This window comes from Pseudopodoces humilis, chromosome 13, assembly GCF_049639895.1.
Source record: "Pseudopodoces humilis isolate 2021_Gansu_Grassland_sample_001 chromosome 13, ASM4963989v1, whole genome shotgun sequence".
NCBI classification, from domain to species: Eukaryota; Metazoa; Chordata; class Aves; order Passeriformes; family Paridae; genus Pseudopodoces; species Pseudopodoces humilis.
In genome coordinates this window covers 19,202,843-19,227,685 of record NC_142212.1, presented here as the reverse complement: position 1 = coordinate 19,227,685, position 24,843 = coordinate 19,202,843, and the positions used below count along the sequence as shown (strand labels likewise).

General features: G+C 42.9%; 1 protein-coding gene across 2 annotated transcripts in view; it reads right to left on the bottom strand.

Annotated features, from left to right (window-relative positions):
- The window catches only part of LOC102105551 (contactin-4), a 267,243-nt gene that overhangs the window by 52,927 nt on the left and 189,473 nt on the right, over positions 1-24,843 (bottom strand). For both annotated transcript variants that reach the window (XM_088061668.1, XM_088061669.1), the window contains 3 exons: positions 11,959-12,162; positions 8,564-8,666; positions 7,789-7,973 (listed from right to left, as the gene is read on the bottom strand). In XM_088061668.1, coding sequence (XP_087917794.1) covers positions 7,789-7,973; positions 8,564-8,666; positions 11,959-12,162 — 492 coding nt within the window. The remainder of the gene's footprint in view (positions 1-7,788; positions 7,974-8,563; positions 8,667-11,958; positions 12,163-24,843) is intronic.

Below are 24,843 nucleotides of genomic sequence, written 5' to 3'. Positions count from 1 at the left end.
CCCCATGTAATCAGATAAAAGAAAAAATTAAGGTTCCTCAAAGCCAGGCAACAACTTTAGACATCTCCTTTGGACAGGAACAGGGGGCCAGAGATGGACTTGAAAGGATAAATGTTAAAATATCCCATCCAAATGGCAAATTGGCATGATTCTACCCAAGCTAGGGGTATGTCTGTGATGATGGAAACACAAATTCAGAGAGCTCAGGATGTGTTTAAGCCCACCCCTGGCACCCTGAACCTGCCTGCAAAGCTGAGATGAAGTGGAGACTTTTCCACAGCACCTCATCTCCAAGGGATTTCCAGAAAAAGAGGTGAACTGAGCATCCTGGTGCTGCAGCAGAAAAAGGAGAAGTGAGTGGTGTTTATTTCTCTGGCTGCCCCTCCTGCCCCTGTAATATTTTAAGCTTGTTTATTGTCTGTATCTAAAGAGACAGGAAAGGGAAAGCCTTTAAATGCAGGAAGATGAAAGTCAGTTCTGTCATCTGGAGTAAGAACTTGAACAATTCCATCGAGCTGAGCAATTCAGTGGCTCAAGGACATTTGCAAATTACACATGAATTTACATATTTACTATTCTAACAGCATCTAACTCATCATTTTGAAGGGAATTTTATGATCCCATGAAAGGAGCTCTATAAAACACACACACATCCATTTGCCTTTTTTATTTTTGCTGTGCTGTTTTACAGATTTCCCACATGAAAACAAAGCTAAAAGAAAAAAAGAAAAAAAATCAACCCAGACAAAACAACTGGAATTAATCTGCAAGTCAAGAAAAGCCATGAATGGGAAGCTGTGCTCTATAACCTATGTGTGTGCTATGGAAAAACAAAGATAACTCCTGTGGAGAGGAGGACAGAAAATTCAGAATTCATCCTCATTTTGAACAGACTCCCCAAATAAAGGAAATAATAAATTTCCCCTAAATAAGGAAAATTCTCTCCAAAATGCATTTCTTGGGGTAGTTTGTTGGTTGTTCATCCGAACTCCTGCCCTGAGTGCTGAGATTGGAACGTGCAGTGCTGGGATCTGCCACCCCCAAATTCAGGTCACCCTTTGGGGCAGCACCCAGAGCCCCCACCCCACCCCACCCTAACCCCCTCCAGCTGCTTGAACCGGTCACATTCCCAATCCCAAAGCCATTTATGGTGCAGACAACTCCAGAATGAGCATCAGAGGTCAAAAAATCATCACAGTGAAAAGCTCTGAGTGGTTTGTTTGGCAGGAGTTTGTTCTCTGCTGCTCTTTGGGAGCCTTTTCTAATTAGGTCAAGCTCTCCTCTCAACAGCTCAGTGCAGAGAGAAGCTCTTGGCTTCATCCTGGGGAATCTCAGGGGTTGGCTCACGCTGCAAATCTGTGTGAGCCACCAAAGGAGAGTGGCCACAACCTAATGGAATTTGACAGGCGCCCACTGGGGATCAGACCAAGGTAACACGACACGAGATTTCAGGCATGATAATTAAAATAATTCAAATAAGGGGATGAAACCAGCTCCTCTCTACGACATTTTCTGGTAAAGTGATGTTCTCGGAGATAATGACAAGGTTTTATTTGTGACTGGTCTAAAAAAATGTCCTTTGGATCGTTTCAGGGGTACTGACCAAAGAGAAATTATATTATAGAAAATATTTTGGCCCTGCTTGGAGTACTTAAGATAGTACTGGCCTTGGAAACATCCTGGAGGAAAAATCCAGAAGCTGATTAAGAATTCATCTGAGTTGCAAGCAAAATTCATATGCTGAATCTATAAAGTAAAGAAAAAGCTTAGAGATATAAGCACGACTCTTACATAAGGATTGCTTTAAAGAAAAATCTCCCCCTCCTAGGAGATGAGAGATGTCTGGAGTTTGTACTCAGGGGAACAGAAGAAAAGTGATGGAAGTAGTGAGAAAAAATCCCTGTTTACCTTTGATCACTTTTCAGTCTTCACCAACACAAAGTGGGACAGTTAAAACCAGGTGAATAGGAAAATATGCCCAAATATATTCTTACTTCTCTAAGACAAATTCCAGGGGCAGTCTGTCCTTCACTGTAATGAATGAAAAGGCAAAAGTAGGAAGAGGAAATCATGTCCTAAAAGATATTTGAAAATGAAATGACGTGGCAGGTGATGATGCATCACCTCAGAAATGAGTGACAAAGCCCCAGAAGTAAGGGAGAAATATGAGACATAAACCTGTAGGACTCTGCAATCATCTGTGAGTTCAAAACACCCAAAAAGACTCAAGCAAATGAGGTGCTAATACATATCCAGAATCCAATTCTCTGCTGGTGTGTATTGATTTCAGTGTTCCTAAGCCAATTTCTAGCAGCTGAGGACGTGGTGCAGGCTGTGTAATTCATCATTAATGGCAGATGAAAGGCTGAATGACTTGTCCATTACCATCTCTATTCTAAGGAGATTGAGACTGAGCCCAGGATCAGAACAGTCTAAAGAGCAGAAAGCCAAGTGAAAGAAGTGGAAAAAACCCCAACCAGATGGGAAAAATGGATGAGTAATTGGAAATGCAGAGTGCAGCCAGCGTGTAAGGCTTGTGCAGGTAAGTGATCCTGCCCCGAATGGGGACAGCTCCTGTGCACAAACCCCTCCCATCCTGATCTGTTTCCTTCCCAAAGATCACAGGGATGTGAAACCAAACCTCAAGGTACCTTTCCTCTCTCTTCCTTTCCTTCCTCCTGACCTCTACTGCCAGCTAAGGACTGTGTGAAATCTGTACAACCTAAAGGTGTGCAAATCCCACACCAAACCAATCTGCTGGAACGTTGTACCTAAAAAATCTCCATTTGGCTCAGTCTTTGGAAACTCTACAAGACTGACCCTACTAACCCAGCCTGGGAATGCTGCTTGGCACTAAAATATGAAACACCAGAGGAAAAGAAGCAGAGGAAAATTTGAAGGAGTTAACCCAGCTGATAAAAACACGTCAGTTGTCCCCTCCTCTCATTTTTGTCCTGTTCCATGAGTTGTTCTGCACCATCACAGGATTTTCCCCCCAGTTTTTGGGGGCTGTGGGTGTTACAGATACATCCACAGGGACCCATCCTCATGTGTTTAGTTATTTTTCATCCTGACACTGAACTGCAGCTGCTCAGGGCTGTAAGGGAGGTGGGGGGTGTTCTGAGTAGCCTTCATATTTCATTTCTATTTGTGTTTCACCCTATTTGTATTTTTGATTCTCCTGCTGGAGAGATGCTTCTCCAAGCAGCAATGATAATAATATGAGACTTTTTCTGAATCTCCAAAGCTTGGATTTCTCTGTAAGCAGGGTTCCAGCAATGCCTTGGAAAAGGAAAAGCTGATGAGAAACACGGCTGTGCCCTGTGCAGGGAGTTGTTCTGGATGCAAGACTTCCCTTGGGCAGCAAAGAATTCAAAACTCCTCCCTGTACTAACTTTTACCTGTGGAAAAGGTGACAACAGGGTTTTCTAGTGGGTGATGTGAAAGATAATTAATAATAACATAGTAATAATACAATAATACACTTGCCCTATTCACAGGATTTTTCTTGTATTTTTATCAGTCTAGAAACTCACTTTATTCAAATTTTCAGGAAATTATTTTTGATTTGGGAGCTAAACTGAGCAGACATAAAACTGCCTGATTTTCACTTGTGCAAATTTCTTTTCTAGACCTCTGGCCATAATGAAGAACATAATCTGATTTACATCTGAGGCTGTTTCACAGAGTGGCAGAAAGTGGCTTTTATAATAAATAAAATAAAATATATTTATTTTATATAAAATAAAACACGGGCCTGCTGATGAAAGGGGGACCCTTTTCACTGCAAAATGAAGGAGCCTCACAAATTCCTGGTGGGATTTGGATTTGAGAAGGATTGAATTTGAAAAGGGGCCCAGCCAATTAAACTGGTTCTGCTGAATATCTCAGAAAACGCTGCAAAGAACTGTAATTAGTGGCAGGGAAGTCTGTCTGTCTGCTAATGCAGATGCTGCTGTGCTGACACTTTTGGAAAACATTTGAGCTGCGATTCTTTCCTCCTTTCCTTGGCTTGCCAGGGCAGGAGAGGATGGGAGATGCTGGAGCAGCACCGGTGATGCTGAGTCAGCACCTGCACCCGTGCTGGCTCACACTGAGCTGCTTTGGAGCTTGGATATTTCCCAGAGTGGATCTGACTGCAAAGCCAGGGACAAATCCCATGTTTTGAGTCAAAACCCTGGGAAACAAACGTTCTCAGTGGTGGTGCAGCTCCTCAGCCCTCCCCAGTGCTGCTGCTCCCAGCCCCACTGGACTCGTTTATGTTTGGATCACCTCAACCAGCAGCAAGATTTCAGATTTTCTGTTATTCAGGATAAATATTTTGTTGGGAAAGGGGATCTCGAGATGTTGCATTGACTCATCAGAGTCAATATAGGGAAGCAGAGACCAAGGAGTTCAAACCCAGGGATGAGCAGCTTTGGGGTCAAAAATATCAACAAAAGAAGATTGGGCTGAAACAGCATCTAAACTTACCATGAATTAAACATCAATAATAAATAAGCATCTCCTTGATGCCAGTTTTATGAACAAAAAGGCAATTTCTTTTTAAATTAGCTGATTAAGGTAATCTGTTTACTGTACTTCTGCCAGGGAAAAAAATAATTGTTGGCATTGCTGTTTGCTCAGGATATAAATCCTAGCCCTGCAGAGGGTTTGCAAATGTAAAATTTATGAGCAGCCAGATTAAAAATACAATCAGGTCAATGGGAGTGCATCCCAAAACACACAGCTGAGGGTGTGGAAGGCCCTCGTTGCAGGGAGGAACTGGGACAAACTGGAGAAACTGGGAGAAGTGAACCCTGTGTCCCGCTGGGGACCTGACCTGCCTCGGCCACGGGAGTCAGCTGGCACAGGGAACAAGCTGCCAGCTCAGGAGGGCAGCAGCAGTGGTCAGAGCTGCTAAAAGGTGGAAAAGAGGAGGCTGTGCTGTCTAATTTGGTAATTCAGGGAATATTCTGAGCTGGAGGAAACCCACAAGGAACAAGTGCAACTGTTGGCCCTGCAGGGGACAGCCCCGAGAATGCCAGCAGGCGCCTTTGGAATTAACCTGAGGCAGGGACAGCAGGGAGAATGAGAGAGCCAGCAAGGAGATGTGTCCTTCAGAGTTCCATCAGTCAAGGAAACAGAAGTAAGTGGCTGTAATTGCATTACCAGGAACATGTTTCCACGGGAAGGTCGATCCATCAAGGGGGACTCAGCCCTGGAGCTAATGCTTGTGGAGAGCAGTGAAACACAGCCTGGTGCAGGGGCTCAGAGACAGAAAATGCTGCAAGAACGGCTCCTGCACGTTTAATTAACGTTTTCTGCTGCAACAAGGGTGTCAAACAACTCCAGTGTCACTGATATGCTAACGGAGGAGACAATAAACGCTGGTACAAGAGTGAAATACAGCATGAGTCAACCTCCCCTGACAACTTCCAGGGGCACAGAGAGGAGCTGACAGCACTGGGTTATCTACAGTGAGTGAGCAAATCTGAATTTCTTTTTCTTCTCTTTTCTTACTCTGTGCAGTGCACAGAGGCTGGTAACGGGATTTAAGGGAGTGGTGCTGCCTCACTGTGACCTGCAGGGACCTTACATCCCTCCCAGTGCCCCCAGCCATGGCAGGGACACCTCCCACTGTTCCAGGTGCTCCAGCCCCAATGTCCAGCCTGGCCTTGGACTCCTCCAGGGGCAGCCACAGCTGCTCTGGGAATTCTGTGCCAGTGCCTCACCACCCTCATGATAAAAAATTTCTTCCTCAAATCCATTCAAACCTGCACCTCTCAGCACCTCCAGTGCTTTTCCTTCTCCAGGCAGCAGCCCTGACCTTCCAAAAAGCAACTTGAAAGCTCTGCCACCATCACAGTATTTCAATAATGAAATAACACTTGTCAGCTTTAAACCAAATAATTAAGGAAAATTATGTTCTTTTCCCCAACTATTTGTATAAAAGTTTACAACAAGTTTCCTTCCCCTAAAAAATTTTGCTGCCATGCAAAACTCCAGATCCCAGAGTACAGAATGCAAGTTGGTTATTTTTTTAAGAGATCTATTTTCAGTACTGGCTACAAAACACAAGTTATCCTTAAAAACCAACTACTTCCCTGGAAAAGGAGAAGACAACAAGGATGATATTTTAGTGAATTATCTTTAAAACCATCAACAGGGGAGGCTGCAACCTCTCCACGGGGAATTCCTCCACTCCCAGGGAGGAGACAGAAAGATTTCCCAGCTTGACAGACTGAGAGCAGGGCTCTCCTCTTCCCAAAAACCCTCGAGCTTCTCTGCTGAAATGCCACGATGGGTGTGAAAAGCAGCTTTTGTGTAGGATCCAGAGCAGTAAATTCATTTCAGCAATGAGATTCTAACTCAAGATCTGCCACGGTGGGAGTGCTCCAAAGGCTCCGTTTGCTGCTTTCCAAGGAAGGCAGCTTTGGCCGTGGGTAGAGCAAAGCTGTACAACTGATGAGTCTTTTAATTTACTCTCCACGTGGGGAAAAGCAGGAGAAACAGCACAGAAAAAGGAATCTTTAAATCATCTAATTAAAAAAATTAAAACCCCTTCAAATCAACCCCGGATTCTTGCTTTAACATGAAAGATTTCACTTTGTTCTTGCTCTTTCACGCCTTTTTAATGTTTTCTCATTTTATATTTCCCTCAGTTTTGAAAGGAGAAATGTTCATTTGAAATGGAAACCACCAAAGTTCTGATTTCCAAATGGAATGTCTTTCAGAAATATTTCCAATTTGAAAACATCCTTACTTTTTAAAAAAACCTTATATTACCCACCAAATTCAATTCAGTGTTGCCAGAAGGGTTGGTTCCCAAACTCTTTTTCTGTGGCAAAAATATTATAAATCAAAAAGCATTCTCCTCATCTCTGGGAGTTCAACCCAATCTTCCCTGCTGACAGGAGCTGGGCCCTCAGGAGCATTTGGGGGAGAAAACTGAATTTTTGTCTGTATTTTCTATAAAGAATATCATGGGATGGGAACAGGGCAGCAATAAAACCAGGATTTGTTTGATGCTATGGAGGTCTCTGCACACCTGTGGAACCTGCAGCTTCTCCTCTCCAAAACATCTCCAACAGAACCTTGGTACCAAACCCAGCCCCAGTGTCCCTGAATCCCCTCCCAGCAGCTCCCACTCACCCTGCACAGGTAAAGCCACACTTTGGGTTTGCTTTGTGGGGCTGTTCCCAGCAGAAATTTGGGGATGAGCACCAGGATCAGAGGGATGAATGCATCCTCTGTTTACCAGAGCAGGCCTAGGAAGCTGAAATTTGGCATTTTACAGTGCCTGGCTCATGGGCTCTGCTTTCAGCCAGGGAAGAGCAGGTGCAGAAAGCCTCTGAGGGCAGAGGGCTCTGCCCTGCCAGTGGCAAATCCCAACCACTAGTCCCCTTGAAAGCAGTTCTTAATTGGTTATCACCAATTAACATGTATCCACGAAAGCTGGGGCAACCCCCACATCATAAACCCCGAGCTGCAACACGAGGATGCTCCCCCAGATTTCCTGCCTCGCCCTCCCAGCCACGAGAAGGCAAAAGAGCCCTTTCCAAGCATTTCCATCATGTTTCCGTGCCAATGTCCTTCCAGGGATGTGTTTTTGTTCCAGCTGCTCTGATTCTCAATTAATATGCACCATTCAGCCAGGTTTTATTTCAAATTACCCCCTTCTCCAAAGGTGCCGTTTGAAAAGGAAGTAATTTCAAAAATATCCTCGCAAAATTACCTCCCCACAAAATATTTACTGCAGATTGCACCGACTGCAATAAAAGCCCCGGGAGCAGGCAGCCTGCTTACCATAAAATGTCAGCTGCCCTCGTGCCACGTTCCTCCCTCTCACATTTTCAGCCACGCACTCGTAGAGCCCGGCATCCTCCTGCTGGAAATTGGGGATTTCCAGGAGCCCGCTGGACCGGTGTCTCCGGGCTTTCCTGGGGATCTGCTTCCCATCCGCCCTCCTCCAGCTGATGGTGGGCACTGGGCTGAGGAGGGAACACAAAGCAGAGGCTGGAAGAAGGAGCTGTGGGCCTGGCACAGGATCCAGAGGGGTTTTATTATGGGTGGGATAAAGGTAACATGAATATAAATGTGTTTATTGTGGTGTATCAGACATTTTATTGTTAAAATAATAATCATTTTATCATTAAAATGCTGGTCTGATCCAGCTGAATTTGGGGTTCTGCTGTAAAAACACATCCATTTGAGGCTGGGGGGTCTCTGACAGGGTTGCCCAGAGAAGCTGTGGCTGCTCCCAAGGCCAGGTTGGACACTGGGGCTTGGAGCACCCTGGGGCAGTGAAAGTGCCCTGGCCAAAGCAGGGTTAGCACTGGATGGGATTTAAGGTCCCTTCCAACCCAAACCATCCATTTTGTGATGATTTTCCTACCAGTGCCAACATTTTGGAAGCACTGCCAATGTTCACACTCCCCAAGCCCTGTGGCTGCTGTGAAAACTGGCCACAAGTAACTCCTGCTGGGGGAAGTGGATCATTAGGAACCGCTGCAAGCTCCACAAATGCAGCCTGAGAAGCTGCAGGAATAATAATTAATAATAATAATGGATCCAAACTTACTTGCCCAAGGCAAAGCACTCCAGTTTCACCGTGGTTCCTTTCGCAGATGGAACCGTTTCTGGGAACTGCACTTCTATTTTGGGCTCATACTCTCCCATCACCCCTGGGGACATAAAGGAGATGCAAAGGCTTGGTTGAATTTCAGCAGTAAATTCACAAGTGCTCCCGTGCTAGCACAGAGCTGTTCTATACATCATTACTTGCCCAATTAATCCATTCATTTTAAACATGGCCTGTTCCTAACAGCCATGGAGTGTGGGCTCTTTTCCCATTTACTGCCAGAGGAGAAGCTGAACTGACTCTCCACACCATCTGCCAAAGATTAAAATCTCTTCATGGCTCTGTCACTTTTTGCTTTTGAATATGCAAGATTCTTGCAGGTAACTTGTGAAACAAGGGGAGCAACAACCAGGGAGGTTCAGCATCTTCTAGCAATGAAACAGGGAACAAACAGCCATTAGGAAAAAGTTTTAAAATCCCTGGAGTTAACAGAGATATTTCTATTAACTCCCAGGATTTCAATGCACAGAGATCATCTACTCCTCGGGTAATTTCTTTATCTTTTACTGCCCCGGTAAATCACGGAGCGTGGCAGCCTCTTTATGAAATTGTGTTTAAAAATTTGTGCACATAAAAAGGCCATTACAGCCCTGACAAATGGCTCCATTTCCAGCCACTGCACTGTCTTAAACCCTGCACACATCGTTCCACCAATAGTGATTATCAGCTAATTGATGATTGCAATTCAAATCTCAACTGTGAGCGCTCCCTGGACAGTGGCCAAGGGAGGAGAGGAGCTGGGTCAGCCCTGGAGGATCCCAAAAATACAGAAATGAGCCTGCAGTGACACTGGGGCACATCAGAGCTGACTGCTCTTGCTTTTCACACTGGATGCAGGAAAATCCAGGTTTTTCCCTTCCATTTCCCAGTGATAAAGCTGGAAATGCTCAGTGTGAGGCTCACACCAAGTCTGTCTCTGCTGAGCTGAATGTTCCCTGCTCTGACACAACTGCAGGTTATGTCATCTTCCTTCCAACACATTAATTGCAAATAAATGTTCAACAAAGTGGCTGCTGCACAGCCTCTCTTGTCAAAATTAAATGCATTTATTAAAAATATGAATACTCTGCCCGTATTCATGTCCTGCCCAGCACTTTAAACAGGAAATCTGTGATTCTGTGGTGACATTCCAGCATTTACAAACCATATAAACAAGAATTACATGGCATGCCACTCTGCTTGCTAACACTGCACCCTCCCAAAGCTCAAAATCCTGTTTTCCCAACTGGGACCAGCCAAATCTTTGCAATCTTGCCTAAATTTCTCCAAAATCTGTGCTAAATGTTTGCTGGGTGAGCTTTATTTAAGCCAAGAACTTCCCTGTGGTCTCCAAAGCAGCAGGTGACAGAACTTGTGGAGATCTTTTCCCCCTTCTCTTCACTCACTTTTTATTTATTCCCATTTCTTTGCCTTGGGCTGGGCCTGGAGAGCTGAAATCCAGGGGGATAAAACCCCTCAGTGGGGTGGGAATGTTTCCCTGGAGCTGTGAGACATCAGCTACCTCAGCCCACGCAGCTCTGGCCTCTCACAGCCTCACTGTGAACTCCAACCACCAAAAAAATCAGGATTTGTGCCTGGAAAAATCAGGATTTGTACCTAGAAGAACCACAAGGCTCCTGCTGCAATGGCACCCTGCCCATCTCCATAAATACATACAGGGTGTGAAGTGAATCCTGCTGTTTCCTCTTTATAGGAGCAGTTGAGACATCTCCATCCTGAATCCAAGATCACTTCCATGCAGAAAATCCTCATTTTTCCTGCTCTTCCTGGCTGATTTAACAGCTGGCTTAGCAGTGCAGGTGGCAGGGATGGAAGAGGAAATGGAAGGACTAAAACAGACCCTGGGTTTGTGGCTTGGAGAGCACTGCCAGCGTCACGGCACATCAGGTGCTCCATGTGTTGGCATTTCAGAGCCTTTTGTCTCTTTCTTCCAATTTCAAGGCTTAAAAACCTTCTTTGGGATGAAATTCCCAGGAATTCAGGAGGAGGTGAATTTGTCTGAGATTCTGATATGCATTTCCTGACAACACCTGTGAAACGTGGCAGTTTAATTGGCCCATACAGCTGCTGCTAATGGCAGTTTCATCCCAGGACTATTTTGGTCCTTTCCCACAGTTACTGTTTCAATCTTGAGGTGCAAAATCCCACATTTTAGAGAAAAATAGGCAGATACTGCAGGAGCAGCAGCTCTCAACACCTGGATGCTCCCAGAAAGCTTTAGAGTGGGATGGGGCAGCTCCAGCTGTGCCAGGGAACAATTCCTTCCCAATCCATCCCTGCCCCACCAGTTTGAAGCCATTTCCCCTCCTTCTGTCACTGCACACCCTTGTACCAAGCCCCTCTTCCAGTAGGGTTTGCAAAAAAAAAATAAAAATCAAAAAATAATAAAAATAAAAAATCCTATTATTGGAATATTTAAAAATATTATTTCAACACTGCAATTGTTAGCACGAGGCAAATTGAAACATCTCTTTTTGCCATCCATGCCATGACTCTCTCTGCACTCAGAGGGACAGATTTGCTGCTGCTGTGTTTATGGGAACACAGAATTCCCTGTAAGGGAGGGCAGATATGGAGCAGAGCTGGGAAAGCAGCACCTCCACCCCTCCCTGTCCAGCTGGGACAATTCCTCACCACCAGCAGCATTTGGGATCCACAGGGATTTCATCAACCTGATGGGCAGGAGGCTGCAGCGAGGAGCCTGCGTTTCCCAAGCAAGGAATTTCTGTCAAATCCCACAAGGTGACAGTGGAACTTCTTCCTGGAGAAGTTGCTAACATTGCATTTCTATTCCTGGAACAAATGTCCCAACTGTTAGCCTTTAAAGAGAGACATTTTAATTAATTTTAATTGGAAATTAACATGCAAATGTATTTTTCTTATCTGCTCATAAATGACGACGATACAGATCAATTGTCTGTATAAATTTAGAAATCCTCTTTTGCTTTCTTCTCCCCTTTTTTGTATTATTCCACAGACCACTAAAAATAGCACAAATTCTGCTGGGAAACACAGGCTGAGCTAACAGTTACCGAAACAACAAAGTGCCTTTGTTCACTTTTGGGCTGCATAAAATGAGCAAAACTGGTATATCCAGGCTCTAAAACCTATTTTGTTTCCTGTCTTTGGCCAACTCTCAGCAGCTTTTCCTTCTGTAATTATTGCCTGACTCTGAGAGTCGCTCCAGCCGTGTGAAGAGCAACTTTAGCTGCCCATCAACCACAGCTCCACCACCACTGAAAAACCACCAAGGGCAAGCCCCTTGCCAGCAATACAAACACTTCAGGTCTCTTTTTAACTCGTGGGTGCCACGAGGAGCACGACGAGGCTCCTACCGTCGTTCCTGAGGACGAGGGGCGTGGGGGGCCCCAGGACCCTGCTGTTGGTCACGGTGTTGGTCACCACGCAGGTGTAGTTGCCCACGTCCGAGGTCTCCACCTTGGCGATGTACAGGTTGCCGGTTTCCTGTGACACGAAGCGCCGGTTGTCCTGGTGCACGAAGGTGGGGTACTCGTTAAAGATCCAGGCGTAGGTCAGCTCTGAAACACACGGGATCCGCTGTGAGCGGGGAAAGCGGAGAGATCCTGGCCCGCGGAGCGAGCCCCGCGCCTGCCGCTGCCCTGCTCACCTCTTGCTGTTCTAAATATTCTCTCACACCAATTTGGCTTTTATCTTTTTAAAATTTATGTATTCTCTCACACCATTTTGGCTTTTACCTTTTTTAGATTTATATATTCTCTGACACCGTTTTGGCTTTTACCTTTTTTAATTTTATGTATTCTCTCACACCATTTTGGTTTTGGCCTTTTTTTCTTTTAGATATTCTCTCACACCAATTTGGCTTTTACCTTTTTTAAATTTACATATTCTCTGACACCGTTTTACTTTTTACCTTTTTTAATTTTCTATATTCTCTCACACCAATTTAGCTTTTACCTTTTTTTCTTTTAGATATTCTCTGACACCATTTTGGTTTTTACCTTTTTAAATTTATATATTCTCTCACACCGTTTTGGTTTTGACCTTTTTTCTTTTAGATATTCTCTCACACCATTTTGGTTTCCACCTTTTTTTCTTTTATATATTCTTTCACACCATTTTGGTTTTTATATTCTTTTTAATATTTTTTTTCTGATGCTGCTTTGGTTTTCACCTCTTTTATTCTTTCATATATTCTTTATTGCTGTTTGGTTTTTATCTTTTTTTCTTTTCTATATTCTCTCACACCATCTTGGTTTTTATCTTTTTTTATCTTTTTTCCTGATGCTGTTTTGGTTTTCACCTCTTTTATTCTTTCATATATTCTCTAATGCTGTTTGTTTTTTACCTTTTTTCTTTTCTATATTCTCTCACACCATTTTGGTTTTTTACCTTTTTTTCTTTTATATATTCTCTGATGGTGTTTTGGGTTTTACCTTTTTTTTCTTTCATATATGCTCTCACACTGTTTTGGTTTTGACCTTTTTTTCTTTCATACATTCTCTGACACCATTTTGGTTTCTAACTATTTTTCTTTTCTATATTCTCTGTATTCTTTACACATATATTTGTAGCTTTTTATTTTATTTTTTTTTTAGGCAAAAAGACAAAACAAATTCCAGGATCCTTGTGCTGTCTTGGTTCTCCTTAGAAACCAAGGCTGAAAACTGCTTTTTGGGACATATTTTTGTAAGCTGGATCTTGTCTGAGGGGGGAGAATTTAGAAGGTATCAGAACTGGGGGAATTAATTCACCAGGCAGGTTCTTAATTGGGGCATTCTTGTCAGATATGCTAATTTTCAGAATTAATAAAAATTGTACATAAATCAGGGTGCATCCTCAGCTTTTTTCACCTGAAGAATTTGTGCACTTAAGGATCCTCACACCAAGGTGCCCCTTTTATCACCCAAACTGTGTCTGGCTCGTATTTTTAGGACCAGAGAAAAAGGCATCACTACAAATGCAAATTTCCAGCTGTGACGCCTCCGAGCCCGCACACGGATCTGATATTCCTGCTACTCCTTCAGCTTCATCCAGAATAAAATGCATTTCACAGGAATCTCACCTTTTTGTCATGAACATTCCTGCCTGCCCATGGCTTTGCTTTCATCCTTCCTAATTAATTCTTCTTCCCCCTTAAAGCCAGTTGTGAGGAGGAACTGCCTGAGTCGAGTTATCACCCACTGGATGCTTTATTCCTCGGGAATTTCTGAATCAGCAGAAAGCTGAACACTAAATTAAGCAGCTGTAATCTTCTCTGTGACTAATTAGACAGGGCTCTGTGTTTTATAAGGCGTGTTTGGAAGCTATTTGAGCCATAAAGAAGAAGTGAGAGATGTTGCAGAGGCTGTGAGTGAGGTTAATGCAGTCTAACCCTGTTATATCTGCCTGAGCCGAGTGCCCAAACACACTCAGAGAGCCTGAAGTGGATACAAGACTAAGGGAACGCTAATTACACTAAAAATCATATTCTTATTTTAATACTCTAATGAGTCGTGGCTGTAATTGACCTCAACTACCATTAGGTACTTTGGAAAATATATTCTGCCCTCACATCCCACTGCTCCCAGCCAGAAGAGGCTGAGTGGAGATTCTTGGCCTTTTTATTTATTTATTTCTAACAACAGGACCCGAAAATGCCTGCTCAGACTTTTAGGAAGGTATGATAATTCTGTTGATGAGGGAATACCTAATCATCATATTTACATATGTGCATCTCATTAGAAGGAACCTCATGCTGATGTCAAGAGGATACTCAGAGCAAACACGGCACCACTCCTCAGCCAGCTTATTTCCTGCAAGTAGTTAAGTTTGTTGGGTTTTTTTGTTTTGTTTTTTTTTTTTAATTTACTCTCAGTGAACAATTATCTTTCCCCTCCAGAAGCAGCCAGCACTGGGTAAATAAATATCCCTGCCCTGGCATGAACAGAGGTGTTGAAACTGGAGTGACTCTTCACACACAAGGTTTCCACCAGAGCCCCCCTGAGCTCTGCAGTTCTGCTCTGACTGGAAATGGTGAAATGACCACAGAACAACAGTGGAATTTCTGGATCAATCCCTGTCCCTCCCATCCTCCCCCAGGAGGTCCCATAGGTTACACCCCAGAAAAGGCTCCTGCTTTTCTCTGCCAGCCAGTATCGCTTTAATTGCTGAAACCCCTCTAATTTCCAGGTTAAATATTTTCATTGTAGTCTGTGGTTCTGTGCTTGTGGCTAATGATCCCTTTGGCTTAAGGAGTTCTCATCTCTTTGCTGGTGAGAGCCATGGAGAGCCCTTGTGCTGGCATTTTCAACGCTTTCCAGCCCTGTAATGCTTGTAGCAGCTTTTCCCAGGCTCTGTCTCCGTTAAAAAGTCTGGGATCATTCTGTCACTGGAGCTGAGCTGGGTGAGCAGGGCACAGGAGGCTCTGCAAGAGGAGGAGCAGATCTGATCAAAGACAGAAACAAATGGAGCTGGGATCCCTCCCAGATGGTGGCAGGAACTAAAGGAGATCCATTTCTAGAGGGCAAAACATCAAAACCTCCCCCAAAGCCACCTTCAAACTCTGTTAATTTGGCTGCATAAAACTGAGGAGCACAGTAAAGATCTGAAAGTGCAGCTCTGCCTTCCAATCAATGCCAGAGAGCTCCAGCTGCCCAAATGACACAGAACTGGATGTTAGGAGCAGGCCATTATTGATATATGATATTTAAAGATATTTAAAATATATTGTTATATTATAGAATTATATACATATTATATATATATATCCTGTATCTATTTAATATATATATTATATATTAAAATATTTATATTCTCTCTATATAATATTTAAAGATATTTAAAATATATTGCTATAGAATAGAATTTTATATAAAAGTTTCTATTTTTATATATTAATTTTATATTTTATATAGTAATAATTTTATATAAAGTATATTTTATCTATTATATATTTAATATGTATGTTTTATATATAATACATTAAAATATATTGCTATATTTATATTATTGCTATATAATATTTAAAGATATTTAAAATATATTGCTATAGAATAGAATTATATATATAAAGTATGTTTTATATATAGAATATGTATATTTAATATATATATTATATATTGAAATATGTTGCTGTATTTATATTATTGCTATATAATATTTAAAGATATTTAAAATATATTGCTATATAATATTTAAAGATATTTAAAATATATTGCTATAGAATAGAATTATATATATAAAGTATATTTTATATATAGAATATGTATATTTAATATATATATTATATATTGAAATATGTTGCTGTATTTATATTATTGCTATATAATATTTAAAGATATTTAAAATATATTGCTATATAATATTTAAAGATATTTAAAATATATTGCTATATAATATTTAAAGATATTTAAAATATATTGCTATATAATATTTAAAGATATTTAAAATATATTGCTATATAATATTTAAGGGTTGGGAGCCCTGGGTGAGCAGGGCACAGGAGGCTGTGCAAGAGGAGTCTGATCAAAGACAGAAACAAATGGATGAGCTGAGATCCTTCCAGCTCCAAATGAGGATCCCAGCCCAGGGGGGACTAAAGGAGACCCATTTCTAGATAAATAAAGACAATAGATAAGATAGATAAATAAAGACAATAGATAATTTCTAGATAAATAAAGACAAATTCTAGACAATAAAGATTCTGCATTCAATCAACACCAGGGAGCTCCAGCTGCACAAATGCCACAGAGCTGGACGTTAGCAGCAGGCCATTATCACACTAGGACATTTAAAACTGGTTAATTCCTTCTCTCTCCCTCTCCCAAACACCGTGGGACTGATGGAATATCGAGCCCAGGGAGCAGCAAGGACTGGAGCCTCTCTCAGTGCACCTGCTTGTGTGGAAATAAACATTCCCTCCAACTTAGATTTCCTGAGAGATCCTGCTGCAATATTTATGGCTTCTCCAACTCGACGGGCTCCTTTTGATAAGGGGTCCCTCTCTAATTGCTCTGGCAGTGACAGGCAGCTCAGTTCCCTGGCAATTTGTAACTCCAGCGCAAACAGACACTTCAAACACTGCCTGAGGTGGCTCCTGGTGCTGGAAACCATCCCAGAGTCACCAACACGGAGCCTTGGAGCACAAGGAATCGGCAGCAACAGGCAGCCCCTGGTTTTCTGATCACACACTGGGCTCTAATGCCTTGAGGAATTTATCACAAACCTCTCCTGTCTAATCTGGGGCCCTTTTCATGTGATTTTTGCCTAATTTCCCACGCTTTTCATTTCCTCTTTAAAGCAGGTCTCTCAAACGTAGAATATTACTCAATTTTGGATCTGTTTTTGCTGTTTTTAAAGGAAAGGAGAAACTCCACGAGTGCAATTGGCACTGAGCACCTGCCTGGTCATCCCTGCACAGACCCAGGACATGCTGGAACCTTATTTTTCTTCATTTCCATTATCTTCTCTATAGTGAAAGCTGCACAGAAATTCTGAGTAATTATTAACTTAGGCCTGTGGTTTGCCAAAATAACATAATAATGACGATAATAATAATAATAATAATAATAATAATAATAATAATAATAATAATAATAATTCTCTGCTTGCCCATCTTGAGTCATGCACATATTTTGCCTCTGCCCTGAAGCAGAAGAAATTCTTCTTGATTTTCTTTTTGAAGTCTCTTCCATAAAGTCAGGGCTGCCACTTAAAAAGGTCTCTGTGGCTATTATGGGAAAAGCTATTAAAATATCAAGATTATGGCAGCCATAAAGCTGAGGAGAAGAATGAAATTTTGGGATTAGTATTAGCCAAAAAATGGGGGTCATTTATCATTTTTAATAAGAACAGTGTGGGTACAATACACTATTATTTTTTATAGGCTTTACTGAAAGTTACAGAGATTAATCCAATCTTTAATGATTGCTATAATTCCTACGTTATCACCTCCTCTGTCACTCCCAAGCTGGACAGAACTGATTTCCAGTGTAAAACAGAAGGTTTTCTGTAAATCACGATGCACAAAAATGATGTTTCATTACACATGGCAAGAGAAAAACATCAAATTAAGGAAATTATGAAAAATATGAAGGAAATTATGAAAAATACGAAATTAAGGAAATTATCAAATGCTCCCTTTAAACTGTCCCAAGCAACCCAAACTGTGACTGGAACATTAATTAATTTTCAGACATTTTAAAAGGAGAGGTGAGGCTCATCCCCTGCTATAAACAACTTAAATCCAGATGGAGTGAACACAACCCTGAATGTTTGGTTGGCACTTCCCTTGACCATGCACTTCTGTGAAAGTATGGCTGTTTTTTAAATTCTGTTCAAAATTCAATAATTTTTTGCAGAATGCACTTCTGTAAAATTGTGGCCTTTTTAAAAACTTTTTCAAGATTCATTTATTCTTTTGCAGGATGGGAAGTGCTGAAGTTTTCCTGTCTGTTTTACTCCCTGCCATTTATTCCCTGCATTCAGCACTTTGCTTTTAGGTGATTTAGCACAGACAAATTTCTTGGCTCTGGGTGTGTTCCTGTGCCAAACATTCCCACCTGATCTTTTTTTTTTAATATATCCAAATGCTATAATAACATTTTGTTGTACAACCCCCAGCCATGCCCATCGTTGTTGTATAAACCTCATAGAAAACTGATTTTTGGTGGATGATTTGCAGGCTTCTTGGTTTGTTTTTTATTTTTTGCTCTGATTGCTTCCTTTCCTTGGTGTTCAAACTGCTCATTTGTGAAGGTTACAGCAAATTTGGGCAACACTGAAGCTGATTATCTGATGAGTGTCCTGTGAACCTCAGCTGCCAACTGCCTGTAGGGGATGTTCATAATTCAAATTTCATAATTCCAAATTTCACTGCGATTTGATTGAGCAATCAACACCCATCACCCCATAAATCACAAAGTGTGAGCAGGAAAGAAGGCTCCAAGTGCCACAAGACCCTGGCAGAGTGCCCTGGGGAAAGGGGAAAAGGGAATTATCCGGGAAAAAGACAAATCCCTGGCACAACATTCCACGGCTCCTCTCCACACACACACACCAGTCCTCTGCAATTCCTGCAGTTTTGACCATTTTTCTCTTTCCCAGTTTTATTTTAATGCTAAAGCTACATGAATTATGCACTGCCCCTTTTTTTTCTTTGGTGGGCCCTCAGACCGTTCCATCGCCCTGCCAGCACCTCTGGAGCAATTTTTAATCTTCCAGTCTTAAATAATTGCAGAACAATTTAAGGAAATCAGCCTGGACAAAAGTTTCACCTGGTAATTCTCCCTTTGAGTCTGAGCTCTGCTGCCTGGCTACACCACAGCTCTGGGCCTCAAATGCAGGTTTTAATCAAGAGAATGATAAATAATGAACAAGATTAATCTAAGTTTAATAAAACACCTTTGGATGAACCCTCAGCTATGCCAAATCTGAGGACACAGTTACTCAGCAGAGGAATGTGTTTCTCATTCTTATAAACTGACAGAAGTTTATAAGAGGGAGAAAAATGCACAAATTACCCAATTTCTGGGCTAGACTCCTTCTCACAGCAATTTTCAGTGCTGTGTTTGCCTCCCAGCCCCTCGACTGCCCAGGTCTGGGTAATTAAAAGGGCAAGAGGTTTTCATTACCTGGAGCCTAATCAATAGCCCTGTATCTCCTGCATCTCCAGCTCGTGGATCTCCCAAGCAGTTAAATATTTGCTGCCTGGCCTGGCTTATCTCTCGCAGGCAGCCTGCAGCCCCAGTCAATGGCTGTGAACACTGAGGATGATTGCACTGTGCCATGGGGCAATCTGAACCCAAAAGGAGAAAAATCAACACAAATCTTTATCTGTGCTGCATAGAAAACGTTGTGAGATGAGGTCCTGCACTGGGGCATTTACTCCAGTTAAATACCAGAACTATTTCAACAGCATCTGCTGGGCACAGACACCCTCCCATCGAGCACAGCCTGCCTGGTGTGGGGAGAAACTCGATTGTTTTGTCTGAAAAGCTTTTAAAACTTGTCTTACAGAAATTTACAGCCTTGCCTGGAAAGAAAACCCAGCCACCAACCCAAGCTGTCTTTATTATTCTGATACCTCCTGCGGCAGGTTTGGTGCTCACTGGAAGTGGTGAACTCGCCCAGGGTTGGATTTGATGCCCCTTTCAAGGCCTTCTGGTTTAATCTGAAGTTTTGGGAGTCAGGCTCACCCCAGCTGGGTGACACTCTCTTTCTAAGTTCATTCCAATGAGGAAATTCTGGTAATAAAGAAAGGAATTGATGTGGTCCAGAGAGTGGCATCAACATCCCTGCAAAGAAACATCTTCAGCTGACAGCCAGAGATGAAGCAACCCTGTGACACATGGAAACAGGAGAGACCAGCCAGAGAAAATGATAAAAAGGAGGCTGGGCTCAAGCTGCTAACTACTTATAAACAATCATCAAAAGGGAATAAAACCACGGGAAGATGGGCACGTGCACAAGTGATGCCTACACTGAATTTAAACCCTGCTCTGGATTTGTGCTGGGAGAGATTCAGTCACTGCTGATGTTCTCCAGGCTTGGGTTACATAAAGTGCTCCACTCATCACCTGAAGGAATGAATCACAGATTTAATCCATCAGTTTGTTTTCTGTTTAAAGTCACAGAGAGTTAGCCTAAAAATCCTTTTTGTGTGTGTGTGTGCTTGCTTCAGAAAAGCTAAAGGTCCCTGGGCTTGTTTTAAAACGTATTTCAATGTGACCTAGCTAATCCTTTAATACCAGCTTTCACTACCTTTGATCTGTAGTTGTAAGAGATTAGATCAAACCTCTTAAAAAAAAAAAAATAAAAAGAAAAAAGTTGGTTGCTGAGGAATTTTCTTACTGCAATGAATTAAAATTATGATCAACTCCAAGGCTGAAATATCTGCCCAAACAGCCTGAGGGGGGTATGGCCTGTAGGGCACTTGCCTGTGGAAAAAATCCCTTCTCTTCATTTATTTGCTAGATAATCAGTGATTAGATAAAGTGCTTTGATACCCACCAGCTGCAAACACCATCATGGCTGCACATTTATTATATTTAAACACATCATGATTGCATTTTTAGGCACTTCATGTGCATGAGCTAACAGAAAATGCCCAAACCAATGCCCCCATTGATTTTTCTACAACAAAACATCAGTCCCATGGGAATGGGGGCTCCCACAGCCAGGACTGCTGATTTGAACCAAGCAGAATGTGCACCCAGGGATGTGGAACCCCAAACTGGATGTGTTTGTGTCACCACGCACGTTCTGCATCCCTGGCAGCTTCCGAGGGCGCTGCAGGGGCCAGCAGAGCTGGATTTGGTGGGAAAGGGTTAGCAGAGCCTGGGAGCAGGACTCTGATCTCTAATTGAGCTCATAAAGACATCACAAGACGTTACAACTCCTGACAAATGCTATTGACTGGGTTCTGTCAGACGACAGATTTCACTCATCTGCAGCCAAACCCTGCCGGCCCTACCCCCTCTCAATCCCATTTCAATCTTCATTTAGTGCTGACTGCAACCAAACAGGGAATAAACCACACCACTGGCTCGCAGATGATTTCTTTTTAAAGATGTCACGAGCTGTCACTGATAAATAAAAAATCCATTAACGTCATGTTCCTCATTATTCCGCTGCTTCCGAGGTCTTTAGTGGAAGGCTGAGCCCCTTCCCTTCCAGTCACAGACCCCAGAGCTCCTCCTGTGTCCCTGCCACCCACCTGGGGCACAGAAAAGGAAATTCTGGGTGTTGACTCTGCAGGTGACAAGTGACACGTGCCAGCTGAAAATCTGGGTCTAACCTCCCCTGGCTGATGCCTGTTCCTGACTGCGCCCCTGCTTTGTGCACCTCAAAATTCATCCAGGCTGAAATGAGGCAGATTCACCACCTCAGGTGCTTAAAGGAGTGTAAATCTATGATGAGCTTGGCATTCGTGCTGTTAGAAATATTTGTAATTTCATAAATCTCTCAATTAAGAGAGCGCAGCGTGTTCCCTGTGCTGTCAGAAATATCAAGCCAAAGCACTCCCAAATTAAGAGGAGAATTTATCCTTATCCCTCATCCTCAAATATGTTGATAAACTTGTGCACAAACTGAATCAGCAGTTTTAGAGAAAGGATTATGTCAGATTAATTTTAATCTAATCCATTTCTATCTCCTGAGAAGCTTTTTACTTCTTGCTTTTAATAATTTAAACGTTGACTGTGGCAGAGCATTAAAAATAAATGATGGGAGATGCACTTGCAATGGAAGTTACCATTCCCAATCACTTTTTATTTAAATGAGAGTTTCATATGCCTGATTTTAAGTTTAATGAACCCCATTTTTGCTGAAGTGTAATAATCCTCATCACATGGAGCCAGACACAGACGAATTACAGAAACCCAGTGTGTGACTCACCTACTCCCTGTGATGGAAAGAGACACCTGGAGGGAAATTTGGGCTGAATCTTGAGGGTATTTTTTGGTAGAAATGCTGCCAGGCTGCTCAGATCCAGCTTTCAGGAGCAGGAGACAAACTGCAGGAGCTGGAAGCTTTGGGAAGTTGTTTTCTGGATCTTGGTCTGAGCTCAATCACTCACTCAGAGGCTTTTTGAGCTCTGGAAAACACTTTTAGGACATGGGAATTTTCCTGCTGCCTGGGGGCATGGGAGTGGCATGAGGAAAAACTGGTGACAGATCCAGGTGCTTTTGATGCCTCATCCTTTGTGCTCCTCATGGTCCCCTCCATCTCCCACACATCTGCACCCACCTCCTGGGAATTCCTGGGAATTCCTGCTGGAATGTCATGAGTTCCCATTCCAGGAAAGACAGATGTGAGCTGTGGAGCCCCAGCTCGTGGGAACACCACCTTGCTGGCACGTTTTCCTGTTTGTCTGGGAACTGAGCCTCCCCTCTGTCCTTCCCTGAATCCTCCAAGGAGAATTATCCGTGGAAAAGCAGGTTTAACACTGCCCCACAAGCCAGGGAGGTTTGGTACTCCTCCTGATGCTCCAGCTCTGCCAACACCACCCCAACACCACAGTCAAACACATCAAATCCATCACTGACCCTCCCAAATGGAAAAACATTTCCCTGTTTCTTTTTCCTTTGCTTTTCCCAGCCCCAAGGGAGAGTTCACCTGCTCATATTTTCCCTCCAGCCTTGGGAGTGATCCGTGACAGGCTGCTCAGCAACCCTGCAGCGTTCTGACAAATAGCTGAACCAACTCCCAACCAGCTTAGCAGATTTTTTGCTTGGTTTCCTGGAGAAATGGAACTTTTACAGCCATGGTGCCCACCCATGTGTGCGAGGCTCCTCTCTAAATTAGCTTCTCACTAATTGGAACCAAACCTGACCAAGCAGCAAAGGCTTCCAAAGACATTAAGACAAGGAGAAACTCTCAATCCCTTAATAAAGGGTAACAGGGGTAGCTCAGCCCTTTTGGAAAAAGCCCCTTCAGAGTTCTTTGCCCTCAACCTGCCTGGTAAGGGGGAACTGGGAATACAGGTTCTGTAAAACTCACATTTCCCAAAAGCTCTGGGCATCCCACACTGAAAGAAACAGGAAAATAAAGGCTGGATATTCAGATTACTGTAGTGGAGTGAGGACATTAAATGCTCCAGGATTTCTGCTATGCTCCATTCACTGATCATGGTATAAAAATGCCTGATAATTGCCTTTTTCCTCCTGCACTGCTCTGATTTTTCCCAGGTTTGCTCCCCTTCCTCCTCGCACTGCCTGTACAAACAGGAGGGAGCATAGGACATCATTTGTGGGACGGATTATTTACAAGACAAACCCCTCAAACCATTCACCCCACTAAAGGCCATCAGCCACCCTGAAAACCAAACCATCCTCACTGCTCCCAGCCCATGAAGTGTCCATCAACCCTTAAAAAAAAAACAAACAGTGAAAGGAGAGAAAAAGTGAGCGGACAAGTGAGCAGCCACTAATGATTTCTGTGCCCAGGAGTGGTTTTAGCAGCTCTGTAATCAGTAAAGTGCTTTCTGCAAACACCTTGGGTGTCCACACTTCACTACCACCCATGCAGCATGAAAAGCTGAGATTGAGATGGAATCAGAATTGCCATCTCCTCTGTCAAATGCTAAAATTTCATTAGTTCTACTTGATTAAGCTGTACAACAGAACTAAAAGTTCTCCTGGATACCGGCAGGGAAAAAAAGGCAGGAGAGAATGAGAAAACCTGAATTCATCCAGTCTGTGAAAAGATGTGGGAATAATTCTCTGTCAACATCTCAGCTCACAGGCACGGGTGTGTTTCCATCCGTGGCTGTGCTTCCATCAGGAGCGATGGCATCAGATAGGAAAGAATTATGGGAACAACTGAGCTTTAATGAATCTCCTCCTCTTTGGGAAGATGGAATTTTCCAAGTGCATTGAGAAAGTGGGCACTGCAGAGACAGAAAACTGATTTTCCTTGGAATGCTGCCTTTGCTCACTCAAGGGGACACAGCTCCCAAGTGCCCAGGAAGGTCAGAAAGGAGCAGAGGGACAAAGGGAATGAGGAGCTGAGGTTCAGAGAGAGAAATTAGTGGGGAGATTCAGTTCCAGGGTCAGCAGGAACTCTGAGGCCCTCAGCAAGTGGCAGGAGAAGACAAATCCTCTAGGAACACCAGCGGGTTCCCACCTGCCCAGATGAGCACTCTGCTATTTAAAAAAGCCATCAGCTTTTTCAATTTTATTATTATAAATAAGGTTTTTTTATATCTTGCCCAGGTTCCTGAGGTGGATCAGGAGTGAGAATAGATGTGCTCCAGCTGAGGTGAGCAGTGGAATGAGGGAAGCACAGAGCAGACCCAGAGCAGGACACACTGCCAGGGAATGCAAGGAGAACACGGAATTCAAATCACCAAGTAATTGAGAGATCATTTCCACAGCCCTGTGTGTACACTCAGCATCTCTCACAGCACTTGCAGAGCTCCATCTCCACAGGCTTTTCCCACGAGGGCTGGAAGGCAAATGTCATGAGAACATGGTTATAGATCTTTCTAAAGATGAACCACGAGAAACTCACAGGAAGAGGGGGGAGAGAAATCCTAAAGACAAGTTCATTTATCTTCCCAGAGAAGGGAGGGGAAGGATTTCCAGACCCGTTTGCTCTGCATGAGGAAGGGTGTGCTACCAGCCTGTCAAGTAGAAAATCCTTTCCAGGACTGTATTTTTTTAGCCTCTGGACTCACAGCGAAATGCCAGGGATGCTAGAAGGAATGTGAAAACTGTAGTTGTTAAAATATTAACTAACCTTGCCCTGACTATCACATA